We start from the raw sequence: 24,451 nt of genomic DNA, 5'->3' as shown, positions 1-24,451 counted from the left end.
TTTTCTAATCCTATTGGCCTTTACCCTATGATGGTGTAAAGGCAAGTGTAACTAAAACCACTCGCACTTTTGTCATTCAGAGCAATGGTAACCAGCCTTACCAGGTGGTATTCCCCTCCACAGGGCCATGCGCTTGCCTGCTTGCATTTCATTCTGTGCATTATGGGGGCATCTTTTTAGTATTCTGAATAACAGAATGGAAAGGGTAGGCCAAGCCTGTGGCTGAGAACATTTTTCTCAGGAAATTTGCATATTTCTTTGAATTAAAAGCTGAATTATCCATTTGGGGGGCATTATTTTTACAAATCATGGTTATCTATATTTGCATATTTTGTATGTATTTTCTAGAAAAAGAGGAAATGAAGCATGCCACTCATGAGAAACAGTTGACAATATTTGATCTTTCAAGGGAAATATAGGATTCAGAGACAGTCTTGTAAGCTGTTTTATGTTTGACTACTTCTCCACCAGGAACTACTTATCCTCGATGACATCAGCGAGAGTCATTGTCTTGCTCTTATACAAGGAAATGTATTAGTATTTATATTATTAATAAAGCATGTAATGAATGAATACTTCCCAAATAGCCAAATTCCAAAAATCACACATGAAAAGAATTCCCATCCAAGATGTGAGCATGCTGCTGTCCTTTTCTTCTTTTCTCTTTCTTTACTATGAGACAGAGGCTCACACTGGAGCCCAGGCTGGCCAGGTACTTACTGTGTGGCCGAGCTCACCTGGAGTTCATGGAGGTTCTCTCGTCTCGACCTCGCAAGTCCTGGGAGTCTAGATGGGAGCCCCTGTGTCCAGATGGGCCAGCGGCTTTTAATTCAGCAGGATATAAAGAAAGCTCACTGCGACAGGATCAGATTCCACACTGAGGCTTCAGAAACTGTGATTTATTGAGCTTAATTTGGCATCAAAGAATAGTACCAAAAAATTATCTTATCGTTTCTCTGAGACCCAAGGGGAGGGATTTAGTGGTGACATCCTGTTTAGGACTGAGAACTCAAAGGTCCTTTGTGTATATATTATAGTTTCCTGTTTGGTATTTTTATGGGATTCCTGAATGTACAAACAAGTGGGTCTTTGTGTCTATATCTGGGTTTTGTGCCTTTTCTTGGGCTTCATTCCTTCTGCTTGTTTGTTTTGTCCTATTCCAATGTGCTGTTTTATTTTATTTTATTATTTTATTTTCAACCCTAAGAAGTCTGTTTTCTAATGAGAGACAGAAAGGGGGTGGATCTGTATGGGAGGGCAGGTGGAGAGGAAATAGGAGGAGGGTGTGAGAACTGAAATCAGGATATAGTATATGAAAAAAATCTATTTTCAAAAAGAGAAAAAATTAGGAACTCAGCATATGAATCTGGAGAACATGTGATGTTCAGTCTACAGATATACTTATCTCTAAACATGAACTGTGTGTGTCTGTCTTCAGAAAACCATTTTTTTAATTTTTGAAATTCATCTATGTTTTTGATAATTTTATATATGAATATTGTATTTACATCACTTCTCTCCCTCCAACTCCTGCCTCCACCCAAATTCATGGGCACTTTTTCTTTATTACTAACATACACACACACACACACACACACACACACACACACACAGAGTCCATTTCAGGTTCCCCATATAAATATATATGTATTTAGGGCTGACAACTTGGGGTTCATCCCTGGAGACAACTGATTCTCCCTCCCTGCAGTCATGGATTGCCTGTAGCTCTTCTCCTACCCATGGGGCCATGTGACATACCCATCCCCATTGGCACGTTAGCAACAACATGGCTGCTCAGATAACTGGTTTCTTCTTAACAAATCACAGAGACTGGGGCGGCATGCAGAGGGCCTGTGCAGGTCTGAGCCAGCTGGGTCCCAAGGCCCCATCCTAACCCAACTGCCTCCAATTGCTAACTGCCCACCGAGGAGAAATTCATTTTTGCCCCTGCAGTCTCACTGAATATGCGAATCACACTGAAGGGCAGCAGTGATGGCCAACGCAAAACAACTCCAGGGTATTTTGGGGCATTTTCCATCTCATAATATTTTGTTTGGCTCTTTTTTTAAAAAATTATAGGTCTTTTGCTTATATATTATTGCTTCCGATTTTGTCTTAATGGCATTTCTGTGTGTGCAAACGTGTGTCTCTGCACTCTGTTTCTTGTGCTTTTTCTTTGACGCTTCCTCTCCCCTGTTGGTTTATCTGTTTTGTCCTATTGCTTGTTTTATTTTATTAGATGCCTGTTTGTTTTCTAATGAGAGAAACGGGTGTGGAGTTAGGTAGGTGGGGGGTAGGGTGATATGAGAAGACTTGGTGGGGGAGGAAAAACTTGTAATCAGAATATATTATACAGGAAAATCTATTTTCAATAACAAAGAATAAACACACAGAGTATGAAGAATTATTTAGTAATAGGTTGTGTGTCCAGTTGACAAATACGAATTGAGGTTTGGAAAACCCAAATAGTGAGGTTCTGCTTCTGCTTCCTCCTTATCAACTCCAGCTAAATAGGCAGTTTATTAAGTTAATTTTTATTTAGTCATGCTCCCTCCACCTTCTCCCCCACTGTATGGGTAGAATTGACTCCACCAAGCATCTTAGGCAAGTACTCTACCACTGAGCTACATCTCCAGGGCACACAAACCCTTTCCCCCTTAATATGTAGTTTTAAATGAGCTCTTTAAAATGAACTTTTTCCCCATCTTGTATAAATATTTATATAAAAATATGCTTATATAATTTCATAATTTAATGCAATGAAAAGATATTCAGCACAGGCTCTGGTCTGTCTGTGTTTTCTGAAAGAGCTAAGGGGTTTGCATCCTCAAGGGAAAACGAGAGGCAAAGAATACCATTCCATGTTTGTAGCTGCGGTTCTCTAACAGTGTGGCAGTAGCTTTGTCACACTGCATAGCTGCTGCATTGCTGCATGGTCTCTGCCTGGGAAATCCAGTATGCAGATTTTCAAGCATGCAGCCCCCTGGATTAAGCCCCTCTATTTTGTCACAGTTATTATTCTAGGAAGATATCCAACATTGCTACCCGGAATGTGTTTGACTTTTATGGCGACTTGTTTTTGAGGGTAAGGACCATCAGTCGACCTTCCCAAAGGAAAAGTTTCTTATTCAATAAATATCACGTAGAATTCTTGACAGATCTGGACCGGTGGAGTTTAGGAAGGGCCTCCAGGAGTGACCTCAAGGATGTGGAGGAACTGGCTGCCCAAGGGATCAGCAACACTTGGCTTAATAAGAAAAGTGAGGAGCCAGGATGCTCCTGGGATTTTGGCTGGATCCTGGGTTTAGTTAGGAACGTGGAACTGAGGAGCCAGAGACCTATCGTCCAGCAGATCGAAACCAGCCGAACAGGGGCCTCCCAAGTGGATGCCTCTTTTCTTAACTCAGGTCCAAATGCAAGTTTCAGCCCAGTGTGGAGGCAGGAAGATCAGGAGTTCAAGGCCAGCCTGGGCTACAAGAGACTGTTTCTTTTTGATAAAACATAAACCACATACATAAATAAAAAGTTTCTTACCAGTGTACCTGCTGTGCCGGTGCTCCCTGGTGCTTGGGAAAATGACTTTTTCTTGTCAGCCTCTGTGACACACACAGGCCACTAGAAGGCAGGGGCAGGGCCAACACCCCACCCTTGCTGGGCTTCTACTCTGACAGTTGATTTTATTCCATTTTACTTTATTTTTATCATGCATTCTAGGCATTTTCTCAAGTACCTTCCCCATATTATTTGATTGAGTTTCTTCAATGCTATCCAGGATGCGTGTTGCTTCTTACACTGAAGGTTTTACTTGGTTGGTCTTTCTCTCTGTTCTAGTCTGCTCTTTGGTATCCTTTTCATCTCATATACCATATTTTGATCATATTCTTTCCCCTCCCCCAACTCTTGCCAGATCCAACTCCATGTTATCTTTCTCATAAAAAAAAGAAAAAATAAAGGAAAGAAAGCAACACCAAAACTAAAACAAACAAACAAAAAAAGTCAATATCAAAACCATCTTAAAGAGAAAACTAAAGATTAGTCTTTCAGAAGATTGTGACGGCCAGGAAACTATGACCATTCTTAACCGTTTGTTTGTGTTTGAGAAGTGTCTCATTCCCAGGAATTCTTCTGCCTCAGACTCCAGAGTGCTGGGATTAGAGGTGTGCACTGCCAGGCCCAGGCTTTCCGTGGTTCTTGAGGGCTTAACAGTTCTGTTCTGCCGACAAACATGGAGGCCAGTGAAGCAGAGTCACGTAGTTGGTTGGGAATGTAGCAAGTGCGCACTGAAGGAATGCTGATGACTCCATGCTTAGTGCATTGGCTTGCTCAGACACCGTTAAAAGCTCCGCTTGACAGGCATAAGCCAGTGATGGACTGCACATTTCCCAAGCCACACATGCTGGGATGACAGACAGCTCTGTTTGTGTTGGGGACTTATTTCTCTCCCAAGAATCAATTTGTTGTCTTGTTCTGCAAGCCCATAAAGCTGCTCAAAACTGACTTTTTATTGTTGGTAAAGGGCGCCTCTAGCTAAGATTGGGTCGTGAAGGGTACAGAATACAGAATCCATCCCAACACTCTGTGGCATGGACACAGGCCTAGAGACTCAGTTGACAGTGCCTGTTGTTGGAACATTACAAAAGTGCAGGCCATGGGACAGGCTGAAAAGAATTAGAACTATCTAGACCAAAGAGCAGAGCCATTACCAAACCAAAGCACAGCAGGCCCAGAGGGAGGCCACACACCCTTACTCTTGTCCCCATGCTCTTTGAACTCACGCGAGTGCTGTCTGTTGACCAGGTCCAACCACGATGACCCAGCCTTTGGGTCTCCGGAGACCTCTGCACAGGGAACTGGGGCATGAGCCTGGAAGGGTAGCCTGAGGGTAAGAAGCATGTCAGTGGGGCCTAGTTACATCGGATGCTAGCCTCCAGCATCTGCTCACTATGGAGCTAACGAGACTCCTCTGCTATTATACTAATATTCTAGAGCCCCTTCTAGGTCTGTATTGGTGGCCGAATGTGGTGTAGGCCTTATATAGCATGATTGCTATTTCTATTTTTTATTATTTCTAATTTTCATCATTTTAATTATCATCATTTTGTCTTTTTGCTAAACTTTGTCCTTAATTCTATGCCCCGACTAGTTTTTTATTTGTCTGTTTGTTTGGTGGTGGGCTTTTTGTTTTGAGACAGGGTCTGTCTAAGTAGCCCTAGCTGACCTGGAACAATCTATGTAGAACCAAATTCCTGAAGGGCATTGGCCGCCATGCCTGGCTGAATAGTTCCTCTTAATCAAGGGGTCCTTACTCTTTAATATACTAGTCGTGTGATCTCCTTGGGTACTGGGGTGGTCTTCAGCATATTTCATCTGTCTTAATTGCCATCTCCAACCTTTGCTTCCTGAAATCGGAGCTCCAAGCTCCTGTGGTCACTCTCTGCCTTGAAATAAATACCCAGCGTCTTTTCTGGTTCTTCTTCATTCTTTATTTCTTTTGTGGTTTCTTCATGACGGTTTGACTTGCTTGTTTACTATTTTCTTACAATATTATGCATTAAATGGTGTGGTTACAGTAAGTCATAAATTGTGTGTGTGTGTGTGTGTGTGTGTGTGTGTGTGTTTGGGAGAGGTGAGATGTGTTTAAGATACACTTACAGGTTAGCAGGTGAAGTAAAAGTCAGGGTTGGATTCATAACTTGCAGGCCATAATTTTCTTCTCTCTTGGAGAAGATGGCCTAGTTTCTACTTGTTATGTGATTCTAACTATTGCCTAATTTTCAATTTTTTCCTCTCTGCTCAGATTCGAAGTCAGAGCAAAGCGTCAGACTCCGGCCTGTGTGAGGGGGATGAAGTGGTGTCCATCAATGGCAACCCTTGTGCAGACCTCACCTACCCTGAAGTCATCAAGCTTATGGAGAGCATAACGGACTCTCTCCACTTGCTTATCAAAAGGTAAAGCAAATTTGTTGCAAGATGTATTTGTTGCTTGAAGCTGTGTTGGAATGATTATAGGGTCTATGAACATATGTACTATGAGTTATTAAGGAGTTCATGGTTCTACATAGAAAGTTGGGGCAGGCCAGGCGATGGTGGCACTTGCCTTTAATCCCAACACTTGGGAGGCAGAGGCAAGCAGATGGCGGATCTCTGTGAGTTTGAGGCCGGAAATGTCTACAGAGTGAGTTCCAGGACAGACTCCAAAGCTACAGAGAAAACCTGTCTTGAAAAATCAAAAAAGAGAAAGGAAGGAAGGAAGGAAGGAAGGAAGGAAGGAAGGAAGGAAGGAAGGAAGGAAGGAAGGAAGAAAAGAAAGTCAGGACAGCTAAACAGGTCACCACAGTGTTTGAAAAATGAGCAATTCCATTTGATGGGGCTTTCTGGCTAGTTGAGAATTAACTGCAAATACTTATGTCAAGTCAAGCACTTGTTGAAAATCTTAGGTATTTTAGACCACCTTTTTAGAAAGACTGGTGTATTAACCCTAACAACAACACCATTTCCAAGGTGAAGAGTTTCTATAAGGTCGGGATTATAATTCTTAGATTTGAAGATGAATTGGAAATGATTGTGCATTGAACTATTGACCAATATAATATTTTTATACAAAGATGATGCCTTGAGGTGCGAAACAAAAAGCTTAAAGGCAGGTTTTCACTGCTCAGGACTCCCAATACGACCATATTTGGGAATGGCAAAGCAGGCTAGATGAAGATTCGGAGCTATCAAAGTATTATTTACAGTGTAGAAGAAACACGCCCCAAACCACCCTGTGTTATCTAAGTCCATGTGTGTGCCATGTATGTATGCCTGCATGTGCTGCATATATAAACATTCACTCATCAAGCTCTTAATATCCCACTTACTTACAATGTTGCCTTTTGCTTTTAAAAGGCACCAGTGAAAAAAACAAACAACCAAGAGTAACTATTTCAAAAACCAACCAACAAAACAAACAAAAACAACAGCAAAAAAAAAAAAAAAAAAACAGAAACAAAACAAACAACGTATCAGGAATGTTGCCAAGGGAGAATTGTTCCTGCATTAGGCACAGTGAGTCTGCTAAAGGTCTGAAGACTTCCAAGCTCCCACTAGCAAAGAATCCACATACAAATAGGGAATCAACCTTTTCTGCTTTATTCCCTTTGGTGTTTACTGTCCTTACTGACTTAATGAGGCCAGTTTCTCTGGAACAGATTAGTCTGGGACATGTTCTGCTGGTTCCCATTTCCATTACGATGCTATCGCATGAAAAAATATTTGGTTCAACGCTCAGACCTAGGCACCTACCTCGTTTTAGAGATAAATGGATTTGTTCTCCGCTGCTCTGAATGGCTGGCTAGCTCATGTTTTGTTTTGTTTTTCTTTTAAGTATCTTGAATTTCTATGATGCAATTAATTGGGCTGGAGAGTTGGAACAATGCTTTATAACACTTGTTGTCCTTACACAGGACATGGATTAATTCTTAGTACCCACATGGTGGCTCAAAACTGTAACTCCAGCCCCAGGGGATCGGAGGTCCTCTTCTGACCTTCAAGGGCACTGGGCATAAATATGGTACACATATATACATGCAGGCAAAACACTCACAGGCACATAAAATAGTCAAATAAATCAGTCATCATTTTAAAGATTCCAATGAAATTTTCATTTTATGAGACCCAAAGCAACAGCACTGTGCACATCTGGACATGTGCCTGAAGCTAAACAGTCCTCAGTCATATCACTGACAGTCAAAGGACCCAAGTTTGACCTTATTAACCTGAAATTTCTGGCTAATACTATTTAAAAACAAAACAAAAACCAGCCTTTTAATACTGAATTTTTATTACCTTAGATGTTATTAAAATCATAAAAAAAATCAAAAGCAAATGATTCTCTAATTGTACAAATGGTGAGATTGAGTACCTGTGTGTATGTATCTCCCCCTTATATCTTTATGATTTTTTATTCATTTGCATACATTTAATTTCAGCTCCGACGAAATATTAGCACTGGCCTGCTTGTCTATATCCCAATCTCTAAGGCTGGAATGAGTTGAAATTGCTTTCTTCTCAGATGCATAATTGATGAAGTGACTTCAGCTGCCTTCATCCCAAATTCTGTTAGATTAAACCTCTCCGACTTCTGGCACTCCCAAACTCAATTGCACAGAGCTATTCATCATTTCCTGTATGAGAATGAACCATCTGGATCTGCTGGCTCATGCTTATATTCTCATCTCTCAGGAGGCTGAGACAGGAGGATAGTCATGACTTGAAGCCTAGGCTATGAAGTGAATTCCAGGCCTGTATGGTCTACAGTGTAAAAAAGACCCTGTCGCAAAAAGTGAAAAGAAGACTATCCTACTCTGCTAACAAAATGTTTCAAAAAGCGTAATTTTTGTTGGCTTCTGTTTTGTTTTGTTTGTTGTTGGTTTTGATTTTTCAAGACAGGGTTTTTCTGTGTAGTCCTGGATATCCTGGAAAGTGCTCTGTAAACCAGGCTGGCCTCGAACTCAGAGATCCACCTGCCTCTGCCTCCCAAGAGCTGGAATTAAAGGCATGCCGCCACCACCTGGCTTACTTTTATGTTATTTTGTGTTTTTTTTTAAATAATTTTTAAATAGCATACCATTATAAAGTCTTTCAGATGGCTTGTATTGAAAAAGCAACATTTGGTTTGACTTTTGTTGGGTTTTTCTAAATGTAGTCAACATCACAGTTAGAGGCAAACACTTTGTCCATCGGACTGAAATTCTATATCCACATAATTCTAAAGTAACTTCCTTTGAGGAGAAGAGAAATAGGAGCTCCCCCTTGTGTGACTGATCCCTGCAGCAGTCAGGGTGCACACCCAGGAAGCAAGAAGGGGGAGAGGGCTACTGCCGCCTGAAAACGTTACAAGTAAGAAGTGAGGGAGTCTTCCATAGCTGTCCCGAGAACGACATTTCTATTACAAACGGGTTGAGAGCTCGGAGACTTAGCAAGAAATAAACACAAATATGCAAAACTGCCTACAAGTGGCTGGGTTTTCATCAGAGGAGACTGTGGAATAGCTCTGCTCTCCATAGGAGCTAAGGAAGCAGTCTGAGGGCAGGGATTCTGTAAGGAAAATGCTGCAAGTGACAACTGCAAAGAGAAGGGACAACATTTCAGATAATAAGTACCACATGACTTAGCAATTTGTTGCAGCATAGACAGGATTACTCTTTGCATAGGAGTTTTGGCTGGGGCCTACTATGCTCACCAGAGCTAAGGAATGGACTTCTATTTCATCCTGTTAAGCATATACCATGTCTAAACTGTATTCATAGTTTAAGGTTGAGCTGATGTTCTGGATGTGTCTGTGTGACTTGGTGATATCTAGGTCAAAACTTACTCCATGGGACACTGAAGTTCCTGGTCATCTACAGCAAACATAGTTTGTTGAGAAAACCCAAACAATTTCAAATGAGGGGCACACACATAGCTCTACCCTGTGCTTTTACAAATAAAGGCTGAATCAAAGATGGGTTTAGGTTTCAAGCTTTTTTGCAAGCATTTTTATTGTGCTTGAAAAACAATTTTATCTTGATGATCTTTAGTTAACCATGTAGAGGAGCCGTCAAGTTCTATTTTCTAATACGCTGGAGTTATTGAGGAAATTTTTGTTGAACCATGCATGAGACATCAATGGTGTTGGGAAATTCTTTGGCAGGTGGAACACAAGCTGATATAACTGTTTGGAATTTATTTATGTTTTTTGTATGCAGACCATGCAGTGGTACAAGTGAGACTTTGGACTCTGAAACAGAAAACACAAACCATCAGCATCTTACACAGGAGGGGCCCATGGAAAGTACCACCTTGCAGATTCTTCCAGCCACCAACACCCAGTGCAAAGACTTCTTTCTCGCTTCAGTCCCAAGTAAAGTTCCCCTAACCGAGGACCAAGGAAATGATTGGGGTTATGCAGAATGTACAACGGGAGAAAAAATTCCCCAGATGCTTGGCTCCCAAGAAGAACACTTGGTAGAGGAGGTCATCTTAAGAGAAAAGGCAGAAGGCGGCCAGCCGGGCCGTGTGGTTGAGCTCCAACTGTCCCTCTCAAAGGAAAGACATCAGTATGCTAGTGGCCCTATAGTGACTCTCCAGGGAAACGAGAACTCCAAGGCTCCTGACCCAGACTGGAGCTCACAACACGAGAGGACCGTCCACATCAATTCGGTCGCTGCTCCTGAGGAGGAAGCAGACTCTTCTCTCCTGCCCAGCACAACAAGCCAGACCTCCAGCGGCCGGCAGCTGAGCGTGATCCAAAGGACAGAAGCGGGAGGCGCAGGGCTGCCCCAGGTGGAAGTGATTCTGGACTGCTCTGACAGGCAGAAGGCGGAAGAGTGCAGGCTGCAGGCAGGAAAGGGGTGTGTGGCTTCTGGGGTGGAAGGAGGGCGGTCAGAAGCACCTCCTTCTCTGGTCTCCTTTGCCGTCTCACCAGAAGGCACCGAGCAGGGGGAAGATCAACGCCCGGGAAAGGATCACAGCAGACCACACAAACACAGGGCGCGACATGCTCGTAAGTCCTGCCGTGGGTGGGGGCCGCTGTCTGGGGAGCTGGGCTTTTAAAATATTTTGCTAGTTGAACTGCATAAATTTTTTTTAAAAAGTTTTTTTAAGACCTTTTTACCATCTTTAATGCTTCAATTAATGCATAAAATATCAAATCTGAATAGTGTGGAAAATGCCAGTTTCGGAATTGGAAGCAGTAAATTTGAACTTCATATTAGACCGAAATGTTTTTCATAAACATTTATTTTTATTCCCAAAGATGCAGGAACTGTTAAAGAAATATACAACATGCCTCTTTTATCTGCTGAAGAGTGTTATGACATTTCGTATTTAAAATATTCTTAAGGGTATTGGAAGTTAAGTGGACTCAGTTTAAATGACACAAACAGTTCTGTCTTCTTCCGAAGTACCTTTAATGCAGGCTCCACTCTGATATTAAAAGCAGAGCTTCATTTTGGGGAAAAAAAAAAAAGAAAGAAGTATTCTGCGGCTTGATGATGCTTGCAGAAGTGTTTGATGGACAGGGGCATATGTGATGCCCAGCGGTTAGGTTACATGATCCTTGCTGTGGAGTAAGCTTCACTAGGTGGCGGTGCGCATCACCCTCCAGGCTAGGTCTCCAGAACCATGGGCAGACAGCTCAGGGCTCCCCCACAGAAAATGTGGCTTAATGCAAGGCCTCTGCCGGATTTTGTTTTATCTGGGTTACTAGGGTCACAAATAGAACGAGGTCAAGAATGGCAGCTAAGTGCTCCTATTTTTTTTTTCTTTTGGGCATATAGTTCTTTTCCCTAAGCTTTACCAACTTTGGGTTTTCTTTGAGGATACAAGGCTGCCTGTACCCAATAGCAGTGAGCTTGGTTTCCCAAAGTCATGCATTAGCTTTCGATCCCTTGTTGTTCCTTTGGGTGCATATTTTTAGCACAGGCATCTGTAGCTGTGTTGGCGTGTGCCAGTGGCCGCGCCCTCTCCTTTAGGCACCCTCACATATATAATAGCATATTAGCCCCAGTGCTATGACGGCATGTGCATAGTTCACAAGCTGGCAGCGAGCAGACACCGTGCAGTTGTTACTGTCAGTTTAATAACAAGCTGTAACATCACTAGTCAAAAAGGAATCACATTTAATAATGACCATGTTTTGAACTATTTGGTCTGCACAAAATTGGATCACCAGAAAAATACCTGTAAGGTTACTCCAAAATTAGTTTCTCTCATTCCATTTTTTTTTGATTTGTCAAGTCTGACTTTTAACAACGAAAATTAATTTCAACCATGAAATATGTTATTCTTCTGGTATTTTTATTTAACTCATTACAAAATTTATTTGTGGATCATGCGCATTAAAAGTGGTTACAATTAATTGATGCTATAAATTCATTTGTCATTAGTTTTTTTTCTAACAGTAAAATGAAAATGTAAAGTTTGTCATTTTAAAACTGCCAAGTTATTTTTTATGGCATAATTGTTGGATCAGTTTCAATGATAGCTTAAAAGACCTCAAGTCATACAATTTTTAAACATCCCCAAGCTTTGCACTCATTCTTTCTGCAACTTAAGCAGCATTGTATTTGCAGGAGACTGTTACAGTTATAGAATTCTGTAGATAGTGTTGAACCTAGAGCTTATTACAGATTTTCACAATGTTCCAGCACTCAAAAATACAACTAATTATTAGCTCGGTGCTGTCGATTATTAATAATTCACTATTGTGAATTTGTATTAATTCAGCAGCCCAATGGAAAGATTTGAAGTGGCCCTCAAAGGAAAAAAGAAGAAACTTAAGTATTTAAATGCATTGCATCGAAGCAATTCAGTTTTGACATTTTTTCTTTTAGATATGTCAGTACAAAGTACATCTTGTTTTCAAGTTCCTAAAGGATATTCTTTTTAATGCAATCATATCCTATCAACTGGAACTTCCCAACCTATTTTTCTTTTTAATTAAAGTTTAAGAAGCCACGGGAGTGGGGGGCTCTGAGTTGTGTTATAAATCAGCATATATAAAGCTGCGCTTGGGTGAGGAAATGGAACAAGATATGCTGGGCTCTATATTACTATTATGTAAGTGCAAATCTGAAAAGCAGTGAAGAGTGTGTGGTTCAGTGCTTGATTCTGTGCACTCCCCAAACACCGTGGACGGGGGTAGAATAAATGAAAAACGAGTTAGATTTCTTCAAATTTCAGTACCCAATTATATGAATTTTTTGTATATATTCATTTTTCCCCATTGGGAATCAATTGCAATGCATTAGTCCTTGCATTCATCAATTGAATACAATCTGTGTATCTTTCCTAGGGCTCAGGAGGAGCGAAAGTCTGTCTGAGAAGCAAGTGAAAGAAGCTAAGTCTAAATGCAAAAGCATCGCTCTCCTTCTAACAGATGCTCCCAACCCCAACTCCAAGGGGGTGTTGATGTTTAAGAAGCGGAGGCGGAGGGCCCGGAAGTACACCCTAATCAGTTACGGGACTGGCGAGCTTGAAAGAGAGGAGGAGGAGGAGGACCAGGAGGAAGGTGACAAGGACGAGATAAGTGAAGTCGCATTTCTTGGAACGAGCGAGTCAGAAGTGGATGAAGAGCTACTGTCGGACGTTGACGACGACACACAAGTTGTGAACTTTGACTGGGATTCTGGACTGGTGGACATTGAAAAGAAACTGAGCCGAGGGGACAAGATGGAGATGCTGCCAGACACCACAGGCAAGGGGGCGCTCATGTTTGCTAAGCAGAGAGAGAGGATGGAACAGTTCGCTGCCCAAAACGAAGAGGAGAAGGCGGGTGCGCTGCCAGCCAGAGAACCAGACGGGCTGCAGACGGACGGTCTGAGAACCGTGACTTCTTATCAAAGGAAGGAAGAGGAATCCGTGAGAATGCAGAGCTCTGTGAGTGAAAGCTCCATCCAAATGGGCTGTAGTCTTGGCAATGTGCCACAACAGAATGGCTTCAGTGGCATTTCTGAGACTGCAGGGGCCCCGAGGATGATCCCTATGAATAGAACCGCCAAGCCCTTCCTGGGAACTATGAACCAGCCAACAGCCCCCTTCTCCCCAACCCGGAGTGTGACTAGCCCCATGTCCGACTTTCCTGCCCCGCCACCTTACTCTGCCGTCTCACCTCCACCTGAAGCCTTCTCCAGAGGGGTAGCAAGTCCAATCACTGGCCCAGCACAGCCCCCGCCATGGCCCCAGCCTGCTCCATGGTCACAGCCAGCGTTCTACGATTCTTCTGAGCAAATAGCTTCTCGGGACGAGAGGATCGCAGTGCCGGCGAAAAGAACAGGCATACTGCAGGAAGCCAGAAGGCGAGGCACAACAAAACCCATGTTTACATTCAAAGAAACCAAAGTAAGCCCCAACCCTGAGCTCCTGTCACTTCTTCAAAATGCAGAAGGTAAGCGAGGCACTGGAGCTGGAGGAGACTCGGGGCCGGAAGAAGACTATCTCAGCTTAGGCGCAGAGGCTTGTAACTTCATGCAAAGTTCTGCTAAGCAGAAGACCCCACCTCCCGTTGCTCCAAAGCCTGCAGTCAAGTCCTCCTCCTCACAACCAGTAACCCCAGTTTCTCCAGTCTGGTCTCCAGGAGTGGCTCCATCCCAGCGTCCTGCCTTCTCCACATCAAACCTACCGAACCCACCACAGGTCACAGCTGTGTCCTCCATCAAAATAGCCCAGCCTTCCTGCCCTCCTGCCCGGCCTGCGAGCTCACTGAACCTGGCCGGTCCCTTCAAAGGGCCCCAAGAAGCAGTCGTCAGTCAAAACTACACACCCAAGCTATCGGCACCCACACCGCAAGTAAATGCTGCTCACGCTGGTGCCGGGGGACCAGCCAATGAGCTTCCTGGAATGAGCGGGAAAGGAGCCCAGCTGTTTGCTAAAAGGCAGTCAAGGATGGAGAAGTACGTGGTAGATTCCGACACGGTGCAGGCCCACGCAGTTCGGGCCCAGTCCCCTACGCCATCCCTGCCAGCCAGCTGGAAGTACTCCTCGAATGTCCGAGCACCCCCTCCTATGGCCTACAATCCGATTCATTCCCCCTCATACCCACTGGCTGCTATCAAGTCTCAGCCACCTACCGCCCAGGCCTCCAAAACAAGCAAGAAAAAGGGCAAGAAACCGCTTAACACTTTGGATGTCATGAAACATCAACCGTATCAGCTCAACGCGTCTCTGTTCACCTTCCAACCTCCTGGCGCAAAGGATAGCCTCCCTCAAAAGTCAACGGTCAAGGTCACCTCAGGCCCGGCCGTGAAGCACGCCCTTCCTCCCCGACAGGTGAATGTTGGCTCTCCCACCAATGCGCAGGCTTCATCTGTGTACTCGGTACCGGCCTATCCCTCTCAGCCCTCCTTCTTCGCGGAGCCCACCTCGCCTGTGAGCGCATCCCCAGTTCCTGTGAGTGTTCCCACCTCGCCGAAGCAAGAATCGGCCTCCTCGTCCTATTTTGTGGCACCAAGGCCGAAGTTCTCAGCCAAGAAAAGCGGTGTCACAGTCCAGGTGTGGAAACCGTCGGCTGCGGAAGAGTGATCTCGTAGCTGAAGCTGAGTGTCCGCTTTGCTTGAAATGAATTGTTTGCAGTGTTGAGTCCCCCAAGAAAGCTTAGCCAATCCTCAACTTACGTAATTTCAGATACCTTACCTCCCAGTCTGGGTCCAAGAAGCATAATAACATGGTTTTGGGTCAAAACCCCAACTCAGTGTGACTTAAAATATATTTATTTTCTTTGCACACTTACATCTATCTGTGATATCCCAAAATAGGCATGTGCCATTACATCAAGTAAGCAGGATACTTAGGTTTAAGCTTTAGCCAAAGACAGCAATCAGTGTATCCAAGCTTGGAAGCCCAGCCTTTATGTAACATAGCTGTGTTCCCATAGTGGAAGGGCTCAAAAGGGTGAAAATACAGCATGCTGGCTGAGATTCCCCTCAAGTCATTCTTTAGTCCTATTTCTGGTGTTAAGGAAATAGGAAATCTCTGGAGGGCAGGAATCAGCTCTGGCCAGTCACCTCAGACGCCTGTTCTACCGCAGAGAAGGAACACAAGAGACTTGTTGGGATTTACATAACTTAGCAATAGCTTGCAAGGAGGTTCTTAGACACAGGCATTTACTCGGTATTGGGCCCCTTACTAGCTGTTCTCACACATGTTGACTCACTTCAGAAGACATATATGAAGTAATTAGTGTAGGGCGAGAAACCTCGTTATCCTTAGAAATGGCTTTCCGCGGTCCTTGCCCAGTTCCATAGGGAGCTGTGAGGGTATCTCCCATTGCCCATGATAGCACGTGTTTGTTTTCCTCAGCTGAGGCAAAGGGGGGCACAGTAGAGCGAAGGAACATCAAAAGGAGGATAGACAGAAAGTCACACATGGCTCCTCTTTGGCTTTGAGAAGCCGCCTAACTGGGACTGGGAGGGTTCTGACCACAGGAGCTGGTGCGTGGAGACAAACAAGAACTGTTGAGAGCCTGTCTGGGTGACCTCACAGACTTTCTTCTCCTGTTCAGCTTGCTTTTGACCCATGCTTCCTCTACTGTCCCTTGCAATTCTATTCTTGCACCTTTATTTTCTTACTTGCATTTGATGAGCCAGCATAGTTTTGAGCAAGGTTACCTTGTGAATTTGGATTGGTTACACACCATGTTGTCATCCAGCTGGCGACGAGATTAATAACGGCCCCGATCGCAAACCTGAAGACCTTTCTCGTGTCTATTTTAAGTCTGGGCGCAACCAACCATGGAAACTATTCGTTGTGAGTTCATGGAGAAGAGTAGAAAGCAGTTATGACAGCTCCAGGGAAAACCGTCTGCTGTGGGCAGGGCATGGATGTGTCTAGAGAGTTCATGTAAAGACTTTCCTGGTTTGAGAGAACACAGTAACACTCCAGTCTCGAGATACCTGTATTCCTGCCTTCCTCTGTCACCGTCTTTCTGCTGTATTCCACTATCCTATTAAACCATTGCCTTCTTTATCTGTTCCTTGTATTCCTTACAAGCTTTGCATATGACTTTGCTCTAACCTTAATCATCTCCCTAAGGTTTCTCTTACAGCATCTGGATTTCCCTTTGGAGAGTACCCATTTCTTTTTGGGAGCATCCTTGTCAAACTGTCAGTTTTAGGTATTTGCAAAATGTAGGGAGGTCAGCTGCAGAGCGGTGGAACTCGCTGCCCTCTTCCCTCTAGAAAACCACCTGTTGCGTTTGCTGGCGATGCAACTACCGGGAGTGATTTGGTCTGTTTGCCTGTATGGAAATCAATTAGTAAGACTCTTGCTGAAGACCAACCCCTTAGACGACAGTGTGTTTGTGTTACTCATTGCCGGCGTAGGCAGCTCATTGAATGGCATACATTTTTTTTTTATCTTAGAGAACAACCAAAAATCGCTTAGCATGAGTTAGAAGAAAGACCTAGAACTTATGGGTGCTCTACCTGACGGCTGACAGGTAGTTAATTTGAAATCCTTGGCTCCAAAGAGCTCTTGCTAGTAGTGACCCCAAAGTATCCACGGTTCTGCAGTGGTTTGTGGTGTGCAGGAATGACATGTGTCCTGACCGTACTTCCGGTTGACTGGTGATCTTGGCACAGCCACGAGCTGCAGTCCAAAACCAAAGGCTGTGCTGTCGTCTTCTCTGGAGACTGCTGCGGGTTTAGAAACCCCTCTGAGAGACATGCCAAGCATACAGACTCAGTATCGACAGTCTTTACAGGTGGCCCAGGACCACAGGGTCAAGGGGTGGAGGTTAGATGAACTCGCTAAAGACCAGTGTGGAAAGAAGGCCAAACCAACTCCCTGAGGAAGAGGGGCTTCCTCCTCTTCTCCCTCCTCCAAGGAGCTGTGCATGCCCCCACCCCTGTGTTGGAGTTATGGCAAGGATGTCAGTGTGGAATGTAGGAGGTTAGAACTCTGGGTTCTAACCACTGCTGCACCCACCTTCAAATCTGGGTCCTGGCTTTGCTTGGGTGGAGGTTTTTGGGGTCAGCTGGTTGGCTGGGTGGGGAGTCTGGAAAAGCGGTTTCCTTTTTTTTCTTTCCTTGTTGGTTGGTTTTGTTTTGCTTTGCTTGCTCCTCCACTCTTCAGGAAGTCAATTTTTGTTGTCAATGACAGCGATGACGGATCCCTGAGCACGCCTTGTACTGGGTGCCTGAAGAACTGTACCCAGAGGGACCCGCTGCCTGTTTATTCACTGAGAGGTACTCATACCATGGCTGGCTGAAGGGCTATGCTAAATTCTTCTTCTGAGAGTTTCCCCTCTCATCCCAGAGGGAACATGGTGCTGGGGGAAGCGCGTACAACGTGGAAGATTCTAGGAGGAAGGCAGATAGCATACAAATACAAGCACAGCATTGCCCCCACGTTCTGGAGGGAGTGCACTGACACCTGAACCCAAGAGCCCTCACTGGCCTTTGATGTGTCGATAATACGTGTGTTTTTTTTAATATGTCGATAATAAGCATGCTTGGTGTGGAGAAGGGGCGACACACAGCGTGTATATTTAGGCTGTCACATTGTTAGAACTAGCTTTTATAATGCACATTTGGGTGACCACTCTCGCACATGGAAAATGGCACTATCTACAAGGGTTGTTGACGATGACACCCACCAACATCTTATTTAATATGCATAAGAAGCAACTGGTTTTCAAGCACAGGAACCATGTCTGAGCTACAAATAGTTACTTAACGTAAGCTGGCATCTTTAGTCTAGAGCGGTGTTCTCAGCCTTCCTAATCCTGTGCCCCTTTAGCACAGTCCCTCATGTTGTGCTGACCCCCAGCCATTACGTTATTTTGTTGATATTTCATCACTGCAACTTTGCTACCGTTATGGATCATGATGTCCATATCTGATATGCAGGAGATGTGGAACGGTCATTCGGCACCCAAAGGGGTCTCGGCCCACAGATTAAAAACGCTGTCTTAGTTGGTGCTGACCTCTCTCGGTGTAGAACAGCTGCGGTTTATCCCACAGCCTATATCCTAGCATCCATTAGTCACATCTGGGACGCCAAAAACAAAGTCCTCTTCTCAAGAGATGCACGAACATATGAGACGACTTTCCCGACTGCAGTCACTGTGACAGAGAACGCCAAGGGTCTTTGTTACAAACCTCTCTGGGGCATGTTCAGTCATGCCTGTTCAGAGCGCCGGACTTGGGGTGGTCAGTACTTACTGGGTGTCACCTCAGTTACTTAGAGCAGAACCCACAATGCTCCCAGCAGCCCTCAGGAAGGGTGTTTGAAATCAGTCATTGACAAAGCGCCTGTTTTCTCAAATGCTCAATCCTGGACATGCTTTCGGAAGGAAATACGGAGGACACATTCAACTCTTGAAATCAGAGTTGTTGAGTTTGTTTTTTTAAAGTTTAAACACAACACACACACACACACATCATGAGAAAAGTATGTAAATTCCAACAACCAATATTCCCGGAAACACTGACCTTCTCCGGTCTAGTGTCCCATATTTCTGGACTCTGGGGGACACAAAGACCTTCAAAGCTGCTGGAGGAATCGACAAGCATTCTGGGAAAATGCCAAGTGAAATTCTTCTCTTGACTTCCTACCAGGGTTGGCCTCCAGACACAAAGCAGACCAGTAAATTCCCATAGGGCCCTGACACCACTTATTCCCCCTGTGAGCTCCCATCTTCCACAGGACCACTGAAACACAACTGGTTCCTTGACGTGATCAGGTGAAGCCTGTTTCCAAGATTATTAAAGTGTGTGGCCATGTGATATGTGCATAGCAATCTACCACTTGGCACCCAGAAATCAAAGATCTACTCAGAGGCAACTGAATGAAGAGAATTTTAATTTTAACACTGTCAAATCCGGGGTTAGGGGTGTCACTCAAGTATGCAGAGATAAGTTCCCAGGTTCAATCCCCCAAATCACTGTGAGGAAAAAAAAATAGTCAAATCCTATCAGACACTTATTAGATTACTGATTTCATCAGAAGTTTGGGAGCTAACAGGGTACAATCAAGACTAAGAGGGTGGCTTCTGCTGGACCCTATATGTGACTTTTCTCATTATGGGCACACACATCAGTTTTTGCTTTTATTTTTCACTGTTTTTTCCATGTAAAGATCCTTGTGGGGGTCTTTGTTTATCTCATTCTTGCTGCTATGAGGTTGGTCAGAGTCCCGAAGCCAACTCTCCCGAGACCTGCCCTTCAGCCTTCCTCTGCTGATGGGAACACTCAGAGATGTCCCAGAACGCTGCAAAGATCTGATCCCTGGGTTCCCGCCTTCTCAGCTCCATAGGAAATGTCCCTGGTATGTTCCTGAGAGACAATCTAAAGGCCAAGGGCTGCAGTTGGCCCTGCATGGGAAAGAAAAGCGCCTGGTAGCAATAAACAGGAAAATCTTCCTCTTGGAAGTCGACGTCAAAGAGTACAGTGTTGTGTCTTGTTACTCTTGGGGAGGGAACGGTATTTTCACACACTAGACAACCAGGAAATTAAGACTAATGGTTATATCAGACTGGCAGTTAGGGATCGAAGCCGGGGCAGCCATTCTCAGTTTCACAGCTTCTGAGGGGATAGGTTGAAGGCAGAAGGCAGGCAGGAGAATTAATGTTATCAGTCATCTGCTACACGTCAGGCAGTTTGTGAAATATTTATATAAACTGTAAAGATAACACTGTCTTTTTAAAGCTTTTAGCTGTCAGTCCGCTGAGTATCCTTTTGACCAGTGGTCCAGGTAAGGCCTGTGGCATCTTTTGTGCCCATTTCACAGACTGTAGACCACGTCCCCCGAGGCACAGAGGCTAGAGACCTTGCCCCAGGCTGTAAGCTGTGAGACCTTGCCCCAGGCTGCACGCTGAGAGCTAGCACGCCCTGGTGGTAGCAGCCTACCTTCTTAAGCCACACCACATTTACTCCTTGGAATTGCCCCTAGAGCCGAGGTGTTTTCCTTCTTTATGAAACACCTGAAACTCAGAGAGGGTGCTGTTTGCAAGTGTCTAGCATTTAGATCTACTGACCAAACTCTAAGATGTTTCAGTTCTTTCTTGGGCTCAAAAGAGCTAATGAAGTTTTTGTGGTAGTTCTGAGCTTTGGGTAGTGCACAAGTCTTAGCTATATGCCGGCCAAGGCTGTACTCTCCAAACAAGACTGTATGGTTTCCACCCTGGGTTCTCACTCCTTAAGACCTTTTAGTTGTCTGTTGGGCAAGCAAATTCACCATACAGTTCCCTGTGCTCTATAAAAGGCTTTGGCTACAGTGAGTGGACTTAGGAAGGACCCTACTTTCAGCATAAGAAGTCCAAAAATTTATATGCTATAATCTTGTCGGAAATGAAAATAATAAATCTCTAAGAAATATCTACTTTATAAGTTTAAAAATATGGCTCTGACAGTGAGCTTGTGTGGCTGGATTAAATGGGCAGGCTAGGCATGGGACCTGTAGCTCAAAGAAATGTCCTATGAGGCAGTCTCCAAAGTTGGGTTATTTCAAAACCCATAACTCTTGGCAATTCAACGGTGATTCTGGGCAGAATAATGAGGGACTCAGCAGTTCCCGGTGATTCAAAGGATACAAGTACTTATCCCTGGGATCCTTGAGAGCAACACTTCCCGTTGAGCCAGCAGCCACCCTGGATGTACGTGGAGGCATCAATCCCTTCCTGCTGTGCTGACCCCACTGGAAGATTCCCCACCACACACAACTATCACTGTCCTCGTAAGGGTTACTATTGGCTGCGATGAAACACCATGGCCAAAAGCAAGCTGGGGAAGGAAGGCTTACACTTCCACATTGTAGTTCAGTATTGAAGAGTCAGGATAGGAACCCACACAGGGTCAGAACCCGGAGGCAGAAGCTGGTACAGTGGCCATGGGGGATGCTGCTTATGGCTTGCTCCCCAAGGCTTGCCAAGACTGCTTTCTTATAGAATACAGAGCCAACAAGCCTGGGATGGCACCACTGGCAATGGGCACAGCCATCCCCCATCGATCACTGACTAAGAAAATGCTCTAGAGACTGGCCTCCAGTCTGTCTTAAAGAGGCCTTGTCTCAATTGAGGCTCCCTCCTCTTAGATGACGCTAGCCTGGGTCAAGTTTACATAAACTTAGCTAGCACGGCCCCTGTCAAATAATTCCCTGCAGCCATAGTCCACACCTTCCACTTCAGGGGAATGTGCCAGACCAAGTCCTCCAAACGCCCGCCCACCGCTTCTAGTCTCACAAGTTACCAGAGCTGTGTTCGTTGGTTTCAGGACAATAAGGGACCAAGAGAAAACAGCAAAGAAAGAAAACCCTCAAAATTTAAAGAGAATGATACTAAATAACAAAAATTTGTGAATTAAAAAAAAAAAGCCATGGTTTGGTGGGTGAAGTATAGCTCAATAGCATAGTAACTGCCCCGCAAGTGTGAGGTCTTGGGTTCCAAACCTAGGGCTGGAGAGGGGATAGGGCCATGATTTGATTTGGGATAATAACAAAATAATTGCCCCTTAAGTCATTGATTCTCAACCTTCCTAATGCTGCAACCCTTTAATACGGTTCCTCATGTGACCTCCAGCCAAAAAATTATTTCATTGCTACTTCATAAACTATAATTTTGCTACTGTTATGAATCGCAGAGCAAATATTTGATATGCAGGATATTCAATATGCAAACCCCTAGAGGGGTTATGATCTATAGGTCGAGAGCTGCTGTCTTAAGTGAACTCCATGCTGTACATGAAATAATACATGCACACTCAGAGCATACAGAGGTGCCCCCATTTTTTTTTATTTATTTTTGAGATAGACTCCCACTGTGTATTCATGACAGGCTTGGAATGCACTACAGAACCTAGGTTAGCCTGCAATTTTTCTGTGATCCTCCTGCCTCACCCTCCAAAGTGTTAAAATGACAAGTGCAGGCCACTGTTCCCACACCAGGGGCCCATTTTATAGTGGTTAAGAGTGTGTCCTTCATGGCCCGAGAGATGGTGTAGAGGTTGAGAGCTTTTCCAGGTGACAAGAATTTGAATCACAGCACCCACATAGCATGGCTAACAACTAATTCCTGGGGGATATAGTGCCCTCTTCTGGCCTCTGGTGGTACTGCACACTTGTAGTACACACACATATGCAGGCAGGCATATACATAAAAATAAGTAAGTCTTTAAAAAAAAAATAGTGTGTCCTTGGAGCAAAATTGCCTTCATCTTAATCCAATCCTGTTTCTTGTGGGTATCAAGGCTTTAAACAAATGACTGTGCCTCTCCATACCCCAGGATCTCAGCTGTGAAATGCATCTTACGCAAATGAATGTGCACTATATGTATAGAGCAACCACTCACATATGGAAAGCACTTAGCGAGTGTTAGATATTGTTGTTTCCATTAACAACACACCCGCCAGAAACCAGAACTGTTATTTCAGAAACTTTGCAGGGAAATCTTGCCAGACAAGATTTGTGGGTTCTTTGTTGGCGTGAATCTTACTTTTAGGGGAACTCCCACAACTAGGGGAGTGTATATAGTTCAGTTGTTTACCTGTGTGCACAAGGCCCGCCCCCCACACCAATCCCTAGCACTGTAAAAACTGGTGTGGTAGTGCCTGCCTGTGATACCTACCTTTGAGAGGTTGGGGCTGGAAGAGCCGGAGTTCAAGGTCATCCTCAGCTACTAGGGAGTTTGAGTCTAACCTGGGCTAGAGACCCTATCCAGTATCTGTATAAATCTCATATGGACATCAGAAGTCCATTTCCCAAAATATTTGAGAGGTCCATCTTCATTGATTTTTGTTGTTATTTTAGACTTGTTCTTGCTTATGTAGCTCAGGGTATCCTTGAAATCCAGTGTTCTGACCTCATCCAGAGCTTCAACTACCTGTGTTCCGCGCCCTCCCCCCACCCGGCCAGCCCCACTCTCCCTGCACGGTTCCTCTCTGCTCAGCTGCTTTCATTTTCCTGCTTTGTAGCCCCCAGGTGCGCTGGCATAGTTTCAGTGAGCATTAAGGCGAGACCAGGATGAATTTTTGAGATAATCCTTTGTAATATTTTGAGATAATGTTTAATTCAGAACAATGCTACTGATAGAGTGAATATGTTATCCTTAGCAATCTGGAGAGTACTCTTTGTGGGAGAGATCTTGGTAAGTCAAATATATTCTCAGAGTAACATAGGCAGCCTTCTGAATAAGGTTCAGTAGGATCACCTGTCATATTGAAAGTGGGACACCCCTACTCGCCTTTCCCAAAGCCTTCAGTGTGCTGACCGCACCCACTGACCGGTTCACTGCCGCTCACTGTCTTGGGCCTGTGGCAGTCACGTAGGACAATGAAGGGTCAACAACCCGACCTGTTTTGCAGTACTTGTGTTCCTTGCCTGAGAGGCATGGTTGCTTTCCAAAACCACAGTGAAACTCAGGCCTCCACAGAGCAGGCACCCAGCTCCCAGGAAGGCAGCGAGCCAGTCTGAGAAGCGATGCAGGGAGGGACCTAGCAGCTCAGGAAATTTTGTGGATTTCCTGGAACTTTGAGAATGTTTCTGAGTCAGAAGCAGAAGTCAGAGCTCAGAAGACTTGATCTTTAAAAGAATGACAAATCAAAACAAGCCTCGATCTGGAATTTTTATTTAGATCCAGCGTACTTTTTCTTTCGAATATAATTAAACTGACGTTGCTTAGTTTTCCTTGTGTGACATCTAGTTACAGTCAAACACAACCCACGACTGGGTCCCAACAGCAACAACGAAACCCAAAAAGCCACACCTGGGTCTTGTGTTGGTTTACCCATGGTCATTTTTCTTCTAGTGTGCCCTCAACAGCCAGCCACTCCACCTAAGATTCGCCACAGAACAAGCCAAGGCAGGACAGAGCAGGTGGCCAGAGAGTTGTAAATCAGAATCAGGTTTCTGGTTCTTTCGTTCTTCCTTCCTTCCTTCCTCCCTCCCTCCCCTCCCCTCCCCTCCCCAACCCCTCTTCCTCCCTCCCTCCCTCCCTCC

At 44.5% G+C, this 24,451-nt stretch overlaps 1 protein-coding gene across 1 annotated transcript in view; it reads left to right on the top strand.

The window, feature by feature from the left end:
• Synpo2 (synaptopodin 2) overlaps positions 1-24,451 on the top strand; it is a 138,371-nt gene that overhangs the window by 92,171 nt on the left and 21,749 nt on the right. Inside the window, exons 2-4 of the mRNA XM_050149802.1 lie at positions 5,798-5,949; positions 9,729-10,525; positions 12,818-15,012. Of these exons, the coding sequence (XP_050005759.1) occupies positions 5,798-5,949; positions 9,729-10,525; positions 12,818-15,012 (3,144 nt within the window). The remainder of the gene's footprint in view (positions 1-5,797; positions 5,950-9,728; positions 10,526-12,817; positions 15,013-24,451) is intronic.

This window comes from Alexandromys fortis, unplaced genomic scaffold (assembly GCF_014885135.2).
Source record: "Alexandromys fortis isolate MF-2015 unplaced genomic scaffold, M_Fortis_MF-2015_v1.1 scaffold_19, whole genome shotgun sequence".
NCBI lineage: Eukaryota > Metazoa > Chordata > Mammalia > Rodentia > Cricetidae > Alexandromys > Alexandromys fortis.
Note: the sequence above shows the minus strand (reverse complement) of the source record. Positions and strands in the feature narration are given on the sequence as shown.